General features: G+C 43.2%; 1 protein-coding gene and 1 pseudogene across 1 annotated transcript; both read left to right on the top strand.

Moving 5' to 3' along the window:
* Nucleotides 1-3928: 3928 nt before the first annotated feature.
* LOC139564435 (trypsin-2-like) lies at nt 3929-5927 on the top strand. Its single transcript, XM_071383952.1, has 6 exons — nt 3929-4033; nt 4213-4363; nt 4528-4778; nt 5119-5255; nt 5479-5580; nt 5759-5927. The coding sequence occupies exons 1-6, from the start codon at nt 3994-3996 to the stop codon at nt 5804-5806; spliced, it is 729 nt and encodes a 242-aa protein (XP_071240053.1). The 5' UTR covers nt 3929-3993; the 3' UTR covers nt 5807-5927.
* A 5128-nt stretch (nt 5928-11055) lies between these two features.
* Nucleotides 11056-15343, top strand: LOC139564071 (interferon-inducible GTPase 5-like; annotated as a pseudogene).
* Nucleotides 15344-19595: the final 4252 nt, after the last annotated feature.

A 19595-nucleotide genomic window follows, 5' to 3' on the forward strand; every position in this document is an offset into this window, starting at 1 on the left:
AAAATTATGAATCTGACCAAATCCTAGGGTTAGAAGAGAGCCAGGGGTGCGTGCAGTTTGCTTCAACGGTTGCTACGTTGTGTGACTGTTTGTACTGAACCACATGTTCCCCAAAACGGTGCGCATCATTTTTCAACAGCCTTTGAGGCACGTTTGCTCCCATTTGGTGGGTGTTGCCTGGGTTGAACATAAAGCTGGGGTTACTGTTAGTTTTAGGGTTAGTGTTGAGGCTAGGGTTACAGTTGAGCCAAAATGAGTTATCATGAGTATGTTAAATGTTTATAATGAGTTGGATAAACTGATTTACTTATTTAATTATTTTCAGTTGAGTAAACTTGGTATTTTTCAAGGGATACATATTATTCTTGTATTATTCTTACTTAACTCAGTATCTCCACTCAACAACAGTATTTTCAATTGAGGTTGGTAAACATTAGGGTTAGGGTTGAGCTGGGATGTGGACATGATGTTAGGGTTAAGGTTAGGGTTGAGTCGTGATCTGGACATGAAGCTAGGGTTCGGTTTGAGGTTAGGGTTGAGCTGGAATGTGGACATGAAGCTAGGGTTAGGGATAGAGTTGAGGTTAGGGTTGACCTGGGATGTGGAACATGAAGCTAGGGTTAGGGTTAGAGTTTAGGGTTAAGGTTTGGGTTGAGCAGGGATGTGGACATGCAGCTAGGGTTAGTTAGGGTTGAGGGTTAGAGTTGAGCAGGGATGTGGAAGAGAAGCTCGGGTTAGGGTTAGGGTTGAAGCTAGGGTTAGGGTTCAGGTTCGGGTTGAGCAGAGACTTGGACATGAAGCTAGGTTTAGGGTTGAGACAGGGTGTAGACTTTAATCTACTGTCAAGGTATATTCATGCCTGTCATGTTGTATAATGATGGGAGACAGTCACAGGAATACAAAAATAGGTTTTTCTATTTCTCTAACCAAAATAGAGTACGTCATGAAAATGACAGGGACGAAGCCCAAAACAAACACGTACATATGGAACACAGGGATGTAAACCCAAACAAAAGAGCAAGGTGTAAACCTCTAATAAATACACGGGACGAGACCCGTAATAACAAGTGCACACTAACACGGTATGTAAACCATAATACAATGTACAGTAACCTCCGGAAATAGTTGGCGAACCCCAGGAATTGCTGGACTGCTTTCACGGAGTTCGGGATGGACCATGACCTGACTAGCCCAAAAAGGACACGGACCGCTGGAAAAACGAACATATAGATTATGCTCCAACAGTCTTCCTAGCACAGACCTGACCAACGAGACATGCTTGGCGCGGTCAGCAGAATAGACCAAAATGTTGTCTATATAAACCACAACTCCCCGTCCCAGCATGTCCCGAAACACTTCATTAATAAAGGCCTGGAAGACTGAAGGAGCGTTATACAGGCCAAAGGGCATCACGAGATACTCTTAATGCCCCGTGGTCGTGGAAAAGGCCATAATGCCCACCAGATTGTAAGCGCTCCTCAAGTCCAGTTTCGTGAAGTACTGCACCCGTGCATCTGTTTGATGATCGTTGGGATGGGTAAAGGATAGCTGAACTTAACAGTGGCTTTATTCAGTGTTCGATAATCAATGCAGGGGCGCAGTCCCCCAGCTTTCTTCTTAACAAAAAAGAAGCTTGAGGAGGCTGGTGGCGTAGATTGGCGGATAAAACCCTGCTGGGGGCTCTCCTGTACGTAGGTCTCCATGGCCTCGGTCTCCGCATAGGAGAGGGGATAGACAGGTCCTCTTGAGAGTTCTGCATCAGACACCAGGTCAATGGCACAGTCCCAGGGGCGATGAGGAGGCAGGCATGTAACCTGGGTCTTAGAGAAAACCCGGTGCAGATCCTGGTATTCCTCCGGTAAATCCACTTGAGGGGCGTGGTCCGGACATTCCACCATAGTGGTGTTGACAGACACTGCGAGGCACCTCCCCTGACACCCCTGTGACCAAACCAGCAGTCTCCTCTCGGACCAGGAAATAGTAGGGTTATGCCCACTCAACCAGGGGATACCTAAAACAACGGAGTGCGTGGGGGTGTCTATAATCAAAAAGGTGATCTCTTCTAAATGAGTGTCATGTGTCAGCAGAGAAACGGAAACAGTTAGGTGATGTATGAGCCCTGTCCCTATTGGACGATTACCCAGGGCTTGAACTGAAATGGGTGACTGTAGGGGAGCCAAAGTAATGCGTAATGCAGTGGCCAGTGTTCTACCTAAAAGATTCCCGGCAGCTCCGGAATCAATCAGAGCTAAGATTCTGGGCATTTAATGGGAAAACACACTGGTTGAGTTGACAGAAGAGGCGAGGAGATCTTGCATCCTCCCTGGGTTGGAGCAGGGGAATTCCCTGGCTTGTCACCTCCTCGCCTATTAGTGGATAGAGGGCAGGTCAGGGAGAAATTACCCCTTTCTCCACAATAGGAGCAGAGGCACAGATTCCTCCTTCTCCTACGCGCTGCCTCGGGCAAACGTGCAGAGCCCACCTCCATCGGCTCTGGCCACAGAGCAGGTGTAGCCATGAGCTCTGGATTCCGTGCAGTTTCTTCGTCGGGACCGCAGGAGGTTGTCCAACCGGATCGCCATGCTGATGAACTGGTCGAGTGACAGGTTATCATCACGGCAGGCTAACCTGTACCTCCTCTCGCAGTCCGCTGTGGAAAACGGTGACCAGAGCCGACTCATTCCATCTGGTGGAGGCTGCGACGGTCTGGAACTCCATGCCAAACTCCGAGGCGGTCCTAGATCCTTGGTGTAGTTGGAGTAGGCATTCACCCCCCTCTCAAACACTGAGTGGAAGAGGAGGATGAAGCGCTCGTAGGACTCGACCTCGGGTCCACCCGTTTCCCAGACCGCGGCACTCCATTCCAGGGCCCGTCCGGTCAGTGCCGAGATGGCGGTGGCAACCCTGTCTCTCCCGGAGACAGCCTCGGCATAGCAAGCGAGGTACAGGTCGCATTGTAGAATGAACCCCTTGCATCTCGCTGGGGCGCCGTCAAAGCGCTCCGGGAAGGACAGGGGTATTCCACGGACCAGCTCAGATGGGATGGAGGTGGTGTGGAGGTGGTGTGGGGGCTGATGCCGGAACCGGTGCTGGGGACTGGAGGGACTGCACATTCCCCTCCAAATGCAGGATGGTTGCCACTACGCTGTCCATGGCGCTGCCGAGTCTGGAGAGACAGTTCTCGTGATGCTAGTCTGTCCCCACGATGGTCGCCAGCTCAGCCTTTCCTGCTGTCTCCATTAGATGGGTTGATTATTCTGTCACGTTGTATAATGATGGTGACGTAGACCTCAGGACTGGTGAACGGAATGATTAGCAATACCGGGGGAATCCATGACAATAGCTAGCATAATAAATTGCACTACCCAAGTGTGTGCTTACTTTGAGTGTTTTACAGTATATTAACTGCATACAGTATAACTTATGTAATGAACTCATGACCCTAAGGTATACAGAGCCTATTTTTACGACAGCCTTGAATGACTTTCCAACAAAACCCCTTAAACCCAGTTTACTTGTTTACAAAGCTAAAATTGGCCTGTGAGCAGCAAAGCTCTGTTTGTCAACTTCTGCAAGAGAATACCAGCGTGTGAAACATACAGCTGTGTTGCAGCCATGTTGAGGTCAACATACAGTCTGAACATGCAGAGAATAGTGGTCATCTCAAACTGGCAGTTGTAGTGTATTGTACATGTATCACTGTGTCCTGTAAGAAATTCAATCAAACCAGATGGTAAGAACCTGCACTTAAAAAGTACTGGGACTAATGACAACATATATTTAGCTTTTTGCTGCTTTTAGGGTCAACTTCATACCACACCATGATGGAAACTGCTGTGTCATAATGCTGACCTTGGCAGTGCACATTTTGCCTCTGATTGGCTTTCTGTTGACCAATCAAACAGTTCCATTAAACGGGGCGGCACACCCAATTCTGCATATAAACTAGGGGTGCAGATTAACCCCTTTCATCGACAGGATCATACAGCAACCATGATTTCTCTGGTCTTCGTTCTGCTCATTGGAGCCGCTTGTGAGTATAGTAATGATCATAGAAAAAAGAACAGGACTGTGTAATGACACTAACATCACACATTTGTTTCTTTGACGTTATTAAGAAATATGTTCTTGTTGTTTTATCACAGTTCTTTGATTTTCCATCTCAAAAGGTGAGGTAATATAGCTAAGAATGTGCCTGCTCTCTGTTTACAGTCGCCACGGAGGACGACAAGATCGTCGGAGGGTATGAGTGCAAGGCCTACTCCCAGCCCCACCAGGTGTCTCTGAACTCTGGGTACCACTTCTGTGGTGGCTCGCTGGTCAATGAGAACTGGGTTGTGTCTGCTGCTCACTGCTACAAGTCGTAAGTAGCCTACCATGTGAACTACTAGCAACATGTTGAGTCAATAACACCTTGCAACAATTTGTTAAAAATAACTTTTCTAAAACTAAAGAACACAGGTGAACTCCACATTCACATGAACTGTGAAAGTAAAAAAAGTACAAATGGAACTCTCTCTCTTTCAGCCGTGTGGAGGTGCGTCTGGGCGAGCACAACATCCAGGTGACTGAGGGTAGCGAGCAGTTCATCTCTTCATCAAGCGTGATCCGTCACCCCAACTACAGCTCCTACGACCTCGACAATGACATCATGCTGATCAAGCTGAGCAAACCCGCCACCCTCAACACCTACGTGCAGCCTGTTGCTCTGCCCACCAGCTGTGCCCCCGCTGGCACAATGTGTACCGTCTCTGGATGGGGAAACACCATGAGCTCCAGTGAGTACAGCACCTGGGTCAAAGGTTGTGCCGGTTGATCATCTTCATTGTGACTGAGTGTTTACAGGCTTAGAAAATGTAGACCTACCATTAAAAACACTATGTCATTATATCTAACTACAACTCTCCTCCTTTTCCACCTTGTTCTACATTCCTCCCTCCCTCCATCCTTCTCTCTCTCTCTCTCTCTCTCTCTCTCTCTCTCTCTCTCTCTCTCTCTCTCTCTCTCTCTCTCTCTCTCTCTCTCTCTCTCTCTCTCTCTCTCTCTCTCTCTCTCTCTCTCTCTCTCTCTCTCTCTCTCTCTCTCTCTCTCTCTCTCTCTCTCTCTTTCTCCTTACAGCTGCTGACAGCAACAAGCTGCAGTGCCTGAACATCCCCATCCTGTCCTACAGCGACTGTAACAACTCCTACCCTGGCATGATCACCAACGCCATGTTCTGTGCTGGATACTTGGAGGGAGGCAAGGACTCTTGCCAGGTACTTACCACTCTCACCTCAGTTCAGTGGTACCAATGATGACTTTAAATTAACTTTTTCAATTGATTAGAAATTGATAATGAAATAACCAATTCATATCACTTGTCTCTCTCTCTCTCTCTCTCTCTCTCTCTCTCTCTCTCTCTCTCTCTCTCTCTCTCTCTCTCTCTCTCTCTCTCTCTCTCTCTCTCTCTCTCTCTCTCTCTCTCTCTCTCTCTCTCAGGGTGACTCCGGTGGCCCAGTGGTGTGCAACGGTGAGCTCCAGGGTGTTGTGTCCTGGGGTTACGGCTGTGCCGAGCCCGGTAACCCCGGTGTCTACGCCAAGGTAAGACAGAAAAACGATTTTCCTGTTGTGTTTGCGGAAAACATCAACATACATACATCACTGTGACATCCCTTATTTTCCTGAGAAAAAAAAGGCATTGAGTCTATAAAACATTGATTGATGTTGCCTCGCATTGAGTGTGTCCACTAATGTCTCCCTTCTCCTTCTCATCGTCTAGGTTTGTATCTTCAACGACTGGCTGACCAGCACCATGGCCACCTACTAAGTCTGATCCTAGCTTCGGTCCTCCAGCACGGTCCTACAACTCTACAACATTGTTTGCAGTTCCACATCCATCTTTTATACTGGAGATTAAATACTAATGACAAATAAAGCATTTAAAATAATTTGAGTTACTGAGTCTATTTCCCAAGGTTAACTATAAAAATGAATATACCGTAGAAGGTACTTTTACATGCATGCAGCATAGAGCACATATTCATGAATGTAGTAGTGCAATATTTTGTTCTGTATGTCATCAAAGGAGTGTTGTTTGCAAGTGGAATGTCTAAATGTGTGTGTTTATAAATCTGTAATTCTAACAGGGGGGGATCTACCAGTCCCATTTATGTTTGGCTATCAAATATGTGGGAACATATCAAACAAAACTTGGGTTGCTGATTCTCTGGCTCCACAGAATACAGATTCTCTGACTGCACAGACTACTCGCTCTACAAATCATTAGGATTATGTTAATTCTTAATTTTGGTGAACTATCCCTTTAACCTTGTAAGCTGTTAAGAGGAATTATTTCTCACTACAAATATCTTTCTATTGGAAATGTCATAGACATGTTCATATTTTTCATAAATCCACAAGTGGCAACATTAGTTTTATGGGGCTATGCTTGCGTAAATGTCAGAGAGAAGTGTTCACTTGATGCATAAAAAGTGTTACGACTATGTATTTTCCCCAATGCTCCGATAAATCAAAATTAACTATATTCAGTACACACATTTATATTTCTGCTACAGTATGCTATTGAACACATACTGTTGTGTATGTGTTCAACAGTGTAAGGTGATGGCAGGTAAAATCATATTCTCATTTTCAAACTTGATTGTGAACATACCTAGACAGCATAACAAATATAAGAAGGCTTATTCATTCAGATTTGATGGAATGGTTCTTCATTACATTTGATATCATCAAATAGTCATACTTTTATCCTACTTTTATAATGTACTAGATCTTATAAACAAGTCCAGCTTTCAATCCCTATTTAATTTAGCTATTGTGACTGACTAGGTTCGAACCAGGTCTCTGCCATGTCACAAGACTGTGTTAACCCACTTAGCTAAAGCCTACATTTTTTGTTGTTGTGACATTCCTTTCTAACACGGACTGTGATCATCATAGAGGGGATAAGAAAGCAAATCCATGCTCCAGAGAGTCTTAGCTTAATAGCTTATAGCCAAAGCAGTTCAAACAATAGAGCCAAATTAATAGGAAAAAAATTGAATTCAACATGCCACATTGGCTTCAGAAACTGCCAGAAGCTTCTGTTTGCCACAGAGAACCTTTGATTCTATCTGTTCTCCTCTACCTTTCCTAGCTGGCAAAGTACCCAGGATGTTGTCTCTGGTTATGAATCTGAATTTAGAGAACTGAATTTGAAAACGGATCCTGAATGCATCTGAGAAGTTGAACATATGAAACTTTGATTAACTTGAAATTATAGTTTGTAAACTTGATACACAGACAATGAATGCAATATTTACCATATTGAAACTGAATATATAAATATTGAATTTGATTATTCAATTAAACTGAAAACGAAATTGTAAAACTGAATGCGATATTCATTCAATTAAGTTTCAAATCATGAAATACAAGTTCAATGAATGAATGAAATGATTCAATTTTGGATTAAACATTCAGAAATATCACATTCAAATTCAATATCCTAATACAGATTCTAAATTACAAAATGAAAATACAATTTCTGTTGACACTGAAACTTAACTTCAGTCACTAGATCTGTCTTGAAGACATAATGTATGAAATATTAACTATAGTATGTGAAAATTCACTACTGTATGCTCTGTAGATCACTTTTCAATCTCTACTTGTATTTTCTGCCATTACTTGACACAGTATATTCTGTATATTTCCTCAATATATTTGATGTTCTGTTACCTTTTACTACTTTTTATTGATATAGTATTTGCATTTGTACCTTTACATACTATTGCCCTTTGCTATATTTTACAATGTTTTAAAACTTTTTTTACATTGCACTTTTGAGAAAGCTTGCTAGTAAGCATTTCATTGCACCGTTTACACTGTATCCTGTGCATTATGATTTGTTATTTGACTAAGAGAGACGGGCACAGGAATAAACAACAGATTGACTTGAATCTTGAGGTTTTCGAACATTGCTTTCTCTGAAATTAAAATAGAAAAGTACCCAGCTGAATGCTTACCATGACATTCCTCCTGGATATGAAGTATCATGACAGGAAAATTACAATGTGCAATTGAAAAGGCACTTATTCTTACATTGGTTCAAAATACCGCCCTCAACAAGGGGTGGATGAGCGTAACAAAAAAAAGGAAGACCCCAAGAGACACATGTAAGAAGGGGTGTGTTATGATGAGCCTCTGTTGGCTGTCATGGACTAATTTACTGAAACATGACAGCCAGCCAAAGGTGGGCTACCTCTTTTTCAATTAGATTATTGATTTAATGAAATGACCGTCTCATTTTTCTGTTGTCAAAATTTGCCGACCACAATACAGTAGTCAAGTACAGGGGTTTTCAAAATATTTGGGGCTGGGAATCCCTTTGTGTTAGCAAATTCATCAGGGACCCCATCACAATCTACACAAAATATCAAAGTGGAAGAAAATTTAGATTTTTTTTTAAAGATACATTGAAATTGTATAACTAAAATATAGTTGTTGCATAAGTATTCAGCTCCCTGAGTTAATAATCTAGAAACAGCTGTGAATCTTCTTGGGTAAGTCTGTAAGAGCTTTAAACCTGGATTGTGCAATATTAGCCCATTATTCTTTTTAAAATTCTTCAAGCTCTGTCGAGATGTTGGGGCTAGACAGCAATTTTCAAGTCTTGTCATAGATTTTCAAGCAGATTTAAGTCAAAACTGTAACTTGGCCACTCAGAAACATTCACTGTTTTATTGGTAAGCAACTCCAGTGTAGATTTGGCCTTGTGTTACTGTCTTGCTGAAAGGTGAATTCCTCTCCCAGTGTCTGGTGCAAAGCAGACTGAAGCAGGTTTTCCTCAAGGATTTTGCCTGTGCTTAGCTCCATCCGTGTCTTTTAATCCTGAAAAACTCCCCAGTATTTGCCGATGTCAAGCATACCTATTCCATGAAGTAGTCACCAACATGCTTGACTATAAGGAGGCAGTTACTCAGTGATGTGTTGTGTTGGATTTGCCCCAAACATAAGGCTTTCCATTTAGGCTAAGAAAGTGTATTCCTTTGCCGTGTTATTTTGCAGTATTACTTTAGTACCTTGTTGCATACAAGATGCATGTTTTGGAATATTTGTATTCTGTATATTTGTATTCTTCTTTTCACTCCGTCATTTAAGTCATTATTGTGGAGTCACTACAACGTTGTTGATCCATCCTAAGTTTCTACCATCACAGCCATTGAACTTTGCAAATGTTTTACAATCAATAATGGCCTCATGGTAACATCACTGAGCAGTTTCATTCCTGTCCTGCAGCTTATTTCAGGACTACTGCATCTTTGATGTGTCTGGTGGTTTAATACATAATCCACAGCATAATTATTAACTTGACCATGCTTAAAGAGTTAAAGAGACACTCAATGTCTGATTTGTTGTTGTTGCACATCCATCTACCAATCTCTGCTCTTCTTTATGAAGCTTTCAAAAAGCTGCCTGGTCTGTGTAGTTGAATTTGTGCTTGAAATTCAATACATGACTGAGGGACCTTACAGACGTTGAATGTATGGGGGACAGAGTGACTCCATGTAACTTATTATGTGATTTGTTAAGACAAATTTTACTCCTTAATTTATTTAAGGTTTGCCTAAACAAAATGGCTGAATATTGCAAAGAATATATTTTAGTTATCTAAATTTTATTAATGTAGAAAATGTAATACATTTTAAAAATCCACTGACATTACAGAGGATTTTGAGTAGATTGTTAAAAGAAAATGACAATTAAATCCATTTTAATCGCACTTTGTAACACAATAAAATGTGAAGAAATTCAAGGGCTCTGAATACTTTAGCAAGGCGCTGTATGTTCAAAACAACATTTTTGGGGAATATAAGAAGTATTGAGATGTAAATGTATTGAGATGAAAATGTGATAATATTACATTGTTTTGTATTGTATTACACCCTCTAAACTTATTCTAGGCTGAGAACATTGCATAATTTCAAGGCTAAGACCCCCCTAACAGCTAACATTCAGACCTCTCTATATGACTGTACATATATACTCTCTGTTACTTTTTAGACTTATGGGTACTCTACTCTCCCGTATAGAGCTGGACAGCTAGCGGTTTGTTTGATGAATGAACATCCCCTGATCAATCCATCCCTGCATAGTCTCTCTAGACAGATGGGTTGCCTCCCACAATGTATCAATGTTGCAGCCGGGCCCAGCTCCACGAGGGGGCTAAAGGGGTCGCAGCCTCCTCAGTTTTAGTTTTATGTCCCTATATAAAAATAGCCAAAAAATGACAGGTCGGTGCCCAAAAAATCTATATCGCCACTGTGCTGTTTCAGCACAATGGACAGGGTGCGTCGCGGTGTGTGTAGGGGGGCTATGTAAAGCTACTGGGGTGGTTAGGTATGACTTCTCTGCGTTTCCAAAAAAAGCGGAAAAAACACTTCTCATTCCTAATCTCTGTGGTAAGCTAAGTGAATAACGTGATACACCTCCACCTGTAATATTTCATTTTGATTTATAAGAGCGGGGTCAAGTTTACAGTTGAAGCTGCTTCACTCTTAGGTAGCTAGCTGTAAAAAAAAAAAATGTAATGTTATTAGTCTTAGCCCATTTAGCTAGCTCGAACCTGCTAATCTGCCACAATGGATATCAGAAATTGGCTTCTACAAAGTACCCAAACAAAGGAGAATGAGAGCAATGAGCAGCTGCCGAGCTCCAGCTAGTTTCTTGTGAAGAGCATACCCACCCTTCCACCAGGATAATGACTCCACAGCCACCTCCACCCAGACTGTCCTTGATGATCTTGGATCAGAGGAGCCAGCCCAGGTCTCCCATGTCGAAAGTTCTGTGTTGGGTCCAATGCTAATGCAGACAAGGCCTTCACCCAAGCTGGGTATTGTAACTGGAAGAATGCTATTGAGAGTACCAAAGGATTTAGTAGGCACGCATCAAGCAAAGAGCAAATACTGTGGCTCTTTATCACTTACAAACCTTGTTCTTGCCGAGCTAACAAAGGCATAGATTGGCCTTGGCACAGAAAATATACTTTGTCAATGTTTTGACGGCACTCGTGTCATGTCAGGTAAAAAGGGGGACATGCAGAAAATATTGTAGGACAAAGTAAACAGAGATGTACCATATGTTAATTGTTTCAACCACCAGCTTCATTTAGTGTCACTCGACAATTTTTGCAGACTGAAATCGCCCGCTCTGGCTCCAATGAGGACAAATGGACCCCACTTGATATCCTGCAACAATACTCTGGGCCTCTCTCCACTATGCTGACCATGTTAACTGCACTGAAACATGGGCTGACTTTTGGGGTGTCCACAGCTACCTGCGAGAACTAATTTTCCACTTTGACAAATGTATTCAGTCAGCACAGAAGAAGCGTGCAACACTTGAGGAAAGCTCAACTAATCCAACTGGCATTTAAGGGGGATCTTACAATAATATTTTGGGGACAATGGAATTATCGATTAATCAGGAAGTTCGACAAAGCATCAAGGAAGCTGCAACTCTTTTGAAAAGGTAAGAATGAAACAATCTGTTTGGTTTTTATCAAAATCTTGCTTAAGTGTGTATGGCGCTGTCCATGGTGCTGATAGAGCGCAGCAAGATTTCGTGCCGTTGAACCTGTCTCTTCTTGGTCAAAAGGATTTTTTACACTTTTATGTTTATTATGCTATAGGGTGATATAAGCAGAATTCAATATAATTCCAATGCAAGAACCCAAATGTTTCCCCTGGGTATAGCTAGGTATTAGTATGTTTCATCATAGAAATACCCTGGGTGTACAAAACATTAGGAACACATGCTCTATCCATGACATAGACTGACCAGGTGAATCCAGGTGAAAGGTATGATCCCTTATTGATGTCACTTCAATAAGTGTATATGAAGGGGAGGAGACAGGTTAAAGAATGATTTTTAAGCATTGAGACAATTGAGACATGGATTGTGTATGTGTGCCATTCAGAGGGTGAAAGGGCAAGACAAAAGTTTTAAGAACATTTGAATGGGGTATGGTAGTAGGTGCCAGGCGCACCGGTTTGAGTGTGTCAAAAACTGTAACGCTGCTGGGATTTTCACGTTCAACAGTTTTCTGTGTGTATCAAGAATGGTCCACCACCCAAAGGACATCCAGCCAACATGACACAACTGTGGGAAGCATTGGAGTCGACATGGGCCAGCATCCCTGTGGAATGCTTTCGACAACTTGTAGAGTCCATGCCCTGACGAATTGAGTCTGTTCTGAGGGCAAAAGGGGTTGCAACTCAATATTAGGATGATGTTCCTAATGTTTTGTACACTCATTGTAGATGATAGTTGTTATGGTTTTCTTGGTAGCCTATTGGTTTTCGTTGCTGTAAATGGAACTGTACGTATTGGAAACGTGTTTATGGTAGGCTGGCATTGCTTCATTTGCATTATTTTGGTAAGACTGCTGTGTGTACGGCTGCATTCACATAAAATGTTTGTTCTAGGTGAATTGCCCTATGTGGAAGGACCACCAGAGGGCAGGCTGGGCTCACGGATAGTAGCCCAACAAGAGAGAGTGGGGGGAAAACTATCTCTGGAGGATGGCCACCAAGAGAGGGGAGCTATCCATGAAGAACCATTAAGACGGTGACAAACCCGTTACTTTTGTTGTAGTTTAAAGATAATCGTATTGTGTCCCTGTTTCATCTGGAGAAGAAGATGTATGTTTTTCCTTGGGAGATTTTCATTGATTATGTTGGAGTGTTTGTATTGACCAAAATCCCTCAATAGAGAACTGTGTTCAATCAAGAAAACCTACTCCTGACTCGTTTATTCCACCTTTCCGCTTTAGAGTGACGCCAAATTACTTGGTCCGCTCACACCTATCTATCCTGTAGCAAAAACAGCTTAGCTATAGGGCACTGTCCATTGTGATGATACAGCACAGCAGATATAGGTTGCAGATTTTAAAAGCATTCAATGATCTTGGAGTTTTAACTTTATGTTTATTGTGGTGTAGTTAAATACATAACCAGAATTCAATACAATTCTAATACAAGAACCCCCAGAAAGTTTCCCGCCTTGCCGATCTCAATTGCCCCCATTGTCACTTTATCCTGTCACAAGGTCTAGGTTCCAACATACACGTCTGTAAGTAGACAACATCAGTTTGTCATTGATGAAAGGGTAGAGTCAGGACATCCGGCTTTCTTACATCACTGCCTTATCCTCTTGTTGCAATGCATGTATATTACATACATGTATAGTTCTGCATGTGATGGATGTTTGTGTGTTATTAAAACTTCATTAAGGTAGGAGGCACTATTTTCACCTCCGGATGAAAAGCGTGCCCAAAATAAACTGCCTGTTACTCAGTCCCAGAAGCTAGGATATGCATATAATTGGTAGATTTGGATAGAGAACACTCTAAAGTTTCAAAACTGTTCAAATAATGTCTGTGAGTATAACAAAACTGATATGGCAGGCAAAAATCTGAGAAAATTGTTTCAGGCTTGTATTCTGAAAAATGAGGGAGTAAGACCACTCTGAAAGAGTGGACACTGCAGTGTCCCAGAGGTTTTTCATGCGCGCGATCGAGAGCACGCCTTTCTTGTTTTCCTTTTATATTGACGAAGCTTTTGTCCGGTTGAAATATTATTGATTATTATGACTAAAAACAACCTGAGGGTTGATTATGAACATCGTTTGACATGTTTCTACGAACTTTACTGATAGTTTTCGGATTTTTTGTCTGCCTGTTTTTACTGCCTTTAAGCCTGTGGATTACTGAACAAAACGCGCGAACAAAACGGAGGTTTTTGGATATAAAGAGGGACTTTATTGAACAAAACAAACATTTATTGAGTAAATGGGAGTCTTGTGAGTGCAACCATATGAAGATCATCAAAGGTAAGTGATACATTTTATCGCTATTTCTGACTTGTGTAACTCCTCTACTTGGCTGGTAACTGTTTGTAATGATTTGTGTGCTGGGCGCTGATCTCAGATAATCGTATGGTATGCTTTCGCCGTAAAGCCTTTTTGAAATCTGACACCGTGGTTGGATTAACAAGAAGTTAATCTTTAAATCGATGTATAACACTTGTATGTTTTATTAATTTCTATAATGAGTATTTCTGTTTTTGAATTTGTCGCTCTGCAATTTCACTGGATGTTGGCTAGGTGGGACGCTACCGTCCCACACCCCCTAGAGAGGTTAATGTAACGACTTTTCTCAATTTAACACATTTTCTTGGTTTTCAGGAGCAAGATGTCGGATGAAAACTTCCATGAAGATCCTGACATCATCAATGAAATGAAGAACTATGACAAGTTTACCTAAGCAGAGAATGCAGCCAAGGCGAAGGAGGAACTGGATGTGACCCTTAACATCGCTGTGACAGGGGAAAGTGGGTCAGGAAAGTCCACTGTCGTTAATGCCTTACTTGGATTCAGGGATGGGGACAAGGGAGCAGTAGATACCGAAGTGATGGAGACCACCATGAAGGCCATCAGATGCTCCCACCCCACCGTGCCTAACGTGATAATCTGGGACCTGCCTGGTATTAGCACCCCATACTTTAAAGCAAAAAAGTACCTGAAGGAGGTCAAGTTTGGATCCTATAACTTCTTCATCATCATCGGCACGGTGAGGTTCAAAGAGAATGACATCATGCTGGCCAAAGAGATCCAGAAGATGAATAAGATGTTTTACTTCGTCCGGTCGAAGATCGACAACGACATCCGAGCCGAGGCACGGATGAAGAACTACAGGGAGGAAGATTTGCTATCCAAGATCAGACAGAATTGTGAGGAGAACTTGAAGACCGTAGGGAGCCCAAAAGTCTTACTCATCTCCACCTTTGAGTTGGGGAAGTATGATTTCCAGCAGCAGATTGGCTCTCTCGAAAAACCTCCCAGAGCACAAGCGGTCCGCCTTGATCCAGTCTCTACCGGTTTGCTCCAAAGTCCTGATTGAAAAGAAGAGGAAGGAGCCGTACCCATCCCTGGCTTCTCAGTGGGCTGTGAGATTGGTATTATGCAGGCCTTCCTCTGCAGGGCCTTCATAGCCTTTGGACTAGATGAGAAACCCCTACAGAGACTCTCAGAACGTGTCAATAAGCCAGTGGGTGATCTGAGCTCAGCGATGAAGTCTCGCTTCGCTGGGGGAGTCGATGAGAAGGTGGTGGCTGGAATGCTGAGTACAACAGCCATGGTGGCAGCCAAGACCATCGAGGTTGTGTTGACTAGCATACCTGCCATTGGTAGTATTGGATCAGTGGGGATTGCCTTTGCCACTACATTACACCATCTGGACAAGGGATTAAAAGAGATGGCGGAGGAAACTAAAGCAGTGCTCATGGTGGCAGGTGTAGAATGATGTAAAATTATCAAACTGAAAACACCCTGTTCTTCATGGTGGATGCTATAATGGCTGCAGATACATATCCTACAGGTCAAATGTCAATGTCAAATGTCTAATCACTTTTGTTACCATGACAACAAAGAGTCAGGAACCCAAGGTTTGAGTTTGTTAACTTAGTTATAGCATTGTTATTAGAATTAGCATCATTATTAGCATTAGCATTTTGTTAGCAATAACATTGTTGTTAGCATTAGCATTGTAATTAGTTGCAGCATAGTTATTAGCTATAGTGTTGTTATTAGCATTTGTATCATCATTAGCATTAGCATTGTTGAGTGTCAAACAATGGATGCTATACATAAATGTGTTACCAAATCTGTGTTAGCATTTTGATTTATCGTTGTGCTCTGTACTCTTTACGGTTGTCACTATTTGATTGTACTAGTAACTAGCAGGTGAATGCTTGGGAAATGTAAAATCATCTATTAAAAATAAATATGTGAGTTTATATTGAAGTAATGACATCCCTTTTTATTTGGGATATTTTGTATTGTATCTTCATATCCAAGATGCCGTAGAAGTCAGACGTCTTTTGTCCTCGTCTTGTCGTGTCCCGTGTATATATTTTTTTATATCTTTTCTTCGCATATCTTTTTATATTTTTTCTAAAACTCTCCTTCAACCCGCCTAACCCAATGTGGTGCGGATCTGTTTTTTTCTAAAGTATTATTCACCTTGAATCCGAAATCCCCCAACAGAAGCTAGCCAGCACACTAGCTACTAGCTAGTAGTCAGCAGCTAACCTTTAGCTCGGAAAGCTCTCGCCAGGCTGTACAACGCGACTCAAACCAGAGCATACCGGACCAATTTTCTCTCCATATCCCCGGATTCCTACCGCAAGCTCTGGACATTTTCACCTGGATCTTCGCAGCTAGCTAGCTGCTTTCCGAGTACTGGCTAATGTTGGTCCTGGAGCAAGCACCAATTAGCCTGAAGCTAGCCCATGCTAGGCCCTTTCTCCCGGTTAGCTAAAGAGGCCCATCAGCCACTCCTGGGCTACAATATCCGGACCCCTTCTATTGCCACTACGGGGCATGGAACCCCGCCGACCCTTCACGACTGGACTACGACGTAATCTGCTCGAGGGGGTACTCAACTGGCCTCTACATCGCGACCACCCCTGAATGCCCGCTCGCCGTGGCCCGCTAGCGGCTAGCTGTCTAGAGCATATTGGACTGTTAGCTGTATAGATCCATTTGCCAATTTCTTGGGCCACTATACCTATTTTGCCAATTGGACTTGGACCCCTCTGCTACTCGGAACCCTACTAATCCATCACGACTGGTCTACCGACGTCACAACACGCGGAGGCCATCGAGACGTCCCTCTAAGGCCCTTCTGCTAGCTTGCTAGCCCCGGTCTGCTAGCTATCTGAATCGCCGTACCTCCAGCCAGCCCAACCACTCACTGGACCCCTATTGATCACCAGGCTATGCATGCCTCTCCCTAATATACATATGCCTTGTCCATTACTGTCCTGGTTAGTGTTTATTGTCTTATTTCACTGTAGAGCCTCTAGCCCTGCTCAATATGCCTTAACCTACCATTTAGTTCCACCTCCCACATATGCAGTGACATCACCTGGTTTAAACGTCTCTAGAGACAATATCTCTCTCATCATTACTCAATGCCTAAGTTTACATCCAATGTACTCACATCCTACCATACCTCTGTCTGTACATTATGCCTTGAATCTATTCTCTTATAGAAACCTGCTCCTTTTACTCTCTGCTCTGAAAGCACTAAACGACCAGTCCTGATAGCCTTTAGCCATACCCTCATCCTACTCCTCCTCTGTTCCTCTGGTGATGTAGAGGTTAATCCAGGCCCTGCAGTGCCTAGCTCCACTCCTACTCCCCAGCTGCTCTCATTTCTTGACTTCTGTAACCGTTAAAGCCTTGGTTTCATGCATGTTAACATTAGAAGCCTCCTCCCTAAGTATGTTTTATTCCCTGCTTTAGCACACTCTGCCACCCCGGATGTCCTAGCCGTGTCTGAATCCTGGCTTAGGAAGTCCACCAAAAACCCTGACATTTCCATCCCTAACTATAACATTTTCCGACAAGATAGGACTGCCAAAGAAGGCGGTGTTGCAATCTACTGCAGAGGAAGCCTGCAGAGTTCTGTCTTACTATCCAGGTCTGTACCCAAACAATTCAAACTTCTACTTAAAAAAAAACATATTTCCAGAAACAAGTCTCTCACTGTTGCCGCTTGCTATAGACCACCCTCTGCCCCCAGCTGTGCCCTGGACACCATATGTGAATTGATTGCCCCCCATCTATCCTCAGAGCTCGTGCTGCTATGTGACCTAAACTGGGACATGCTTAACACCCCGGCCATCCTACAATCTAAGCTTGATGCCCACAATCTCACACAAATTATCAATGAACCCACCAGGTACAACCCCAAATCCGTAAACACGGGCACCCTCATAGATATCATCCTAACCAACTTGCCCTACAAATACACCTTTAATGTTTTCAACCAAGATCTCAGCGATCACTGCCTCATTGCCTGCAACCGTAATGGGTCTGCGGTCAAACGACCACCCCTCATCACTGTCAAACGCTCCATAAAACACTTCAGCGAGCAGGCCTTTCAATTCGACCTGGCCCGGGTATCCTGGAAGGATATTGACCTCATCTCGTCAGTAGAGGATGCCTGGTTATTCTTTAAAAGTGCCTTCCTCGCCATCTTAAATAAGCATGCCCCATTCAAAAAATGTAGAACCAGGAACAGATATAGCCCTTGGTTCTCTCGTTCTCTCCAGAACTGACTGGCCTTGACCAGCACAAAAACATCCTGTGGCGTACTGCAATACCATCGAACAGCCCCTGTGATATGCAACTTTTCCTAACTTCAGGGAAGTTAGGAACAGACATACACAGGCAGTTAGGAAAGCTAAGGCTAGCTTTTTCAAGCAGAAATTTGCATCCTGTAAAACAAACTCAAAAAAGTTCTGGGACACTGTAAAGTCCATGGAGAATAAAAGCACCTCCTCCCAGCTGCCCACTGCATTGGGGCTAGGAAACATTCTCACCACTGATAAATCCACTATAATTGAGAATTTCAATAAGCATTTCTCTACTGCTGGCCATGCTTTCCACCTGGCTACCCCTACCCTGGTCAACAGCTCTGCACTCCCCACAGCAACTCGCCCAAACCTCCTCTACTTCTCCTTCACCCAAATCCAGATAGCTGATGTTCTGAAAGAGCTGCAAAATCTGGCCCCCTACAAATCAGCCGGGCTAGACAATCTGGACCCTTTCTTTCTAAAATGATCTGCCGAAATTGTTGCAACCCCTATTACTAGCCTGTTCAACCTCTCTTTCGTATCGTCTGAGATTCCCATAGTTTGGAAAGATGCCGCGGTCATCCCCCTCTTCAAAGGGGGTGACACTCTAGACCCAAACTGCTAAAGACCTATATCTATTCTACCCTGCCTTTCTAAGGTCTTCGAAAGCCAAGTTAACAAACAGATTACCGACCATTTCGAATCCCACCATACCTTCTCCACTATGCAATCTGGTTTCAGAGCTGGTCATGGGTGCACCTCAGCCACGCTCAAGGTCCTAAACGATATCATAACCACTATCGATAAGAGACATTACTGTGCAACCGTATTCATCGACCTGGCTAAGGCTTTCGATTCTGTCAATCACAACATTCTTATTGGCAGACTCAACAGCCTTGGTTTCTCAAATGGCTGCCTCGCCTGGTTCACCAACTACTTCTTTGATAGAGTTCAGTGTGTCAAATCGGAGGGCCTGTTGTCCGGACCTCTGGCAGTCTCTATGGGGGTGCCAAAGGGTTCAATTCTCGGGCTGACTCGCTTCTTTGTATATATCAATGATGTTGCTCTTGCTGCTGGTGATTCTTTGATCCACCTCTACGCAGACGACACCATTCTGTATACCTCTGGCCCTTCTTTGGACACTGTGTTAACTAACCTCCAGATGAGCTTCAATGCCATACAACTCTCCTTCCGTGGCCTCCAACTGCTCTTAAATGCAAGTAAAACTAAATGCATGATCTTCAACCGATCGCAGCCTGCACCAGCCCGCCCGTCCAGCATCACTACTCTGGACGGTTCTGACATAGAATATTTGGACAACTACAAATACCTAGGTGTCTGGTTAGACTGTAAACTCTCCTTCCAGACTCACATTAAATATCTCCAATCCAAAATTAAATCTAGAATTAG

This window comes from Salvelinus alpinus, chromosome 35 (assembly GCF_045679555.1).
Source record: "Salvelinus alpinus chromosome 35, SLU_Salpinus.1, whole genome shotgun sequence".
In the NCBI taxonomy this organism is placed as follows: domain Eukaryota; kingdom Metazoa; phylum Chordata; class Actinopteri; order Salmoniformes; family Salmonidae; genus Salvelinus; species Salvelinus alpinus.

What these genes read in the sequence shown, in the direction of transcription:
- LOC139564435 (XM_071383952.1), top strand. Translation starts at nt 3,994, where the DNA reads ATGATTTCTCTGGTCTTCGTTCTGCTCATTGGAGCCGCTT. An exon ending in GAGGCAAGGACTCTTGCCAG is followed by an intron (nt 5,256 to 5,478) that starts GTACTTACCACT and finishes TCTCTCTCTCAG; the next exon opens with GGTGACTCCGGTGGCCCAGT. An exon ending in ACCCCGGTGTCTACGCCAAG is followed by an intron (nt 5,581 to 5,758) that starts GTAAGACAGAAA and finishes CTCATCGTCTAG; the next exon opens with GTTTGTATCTTCAACGACTG.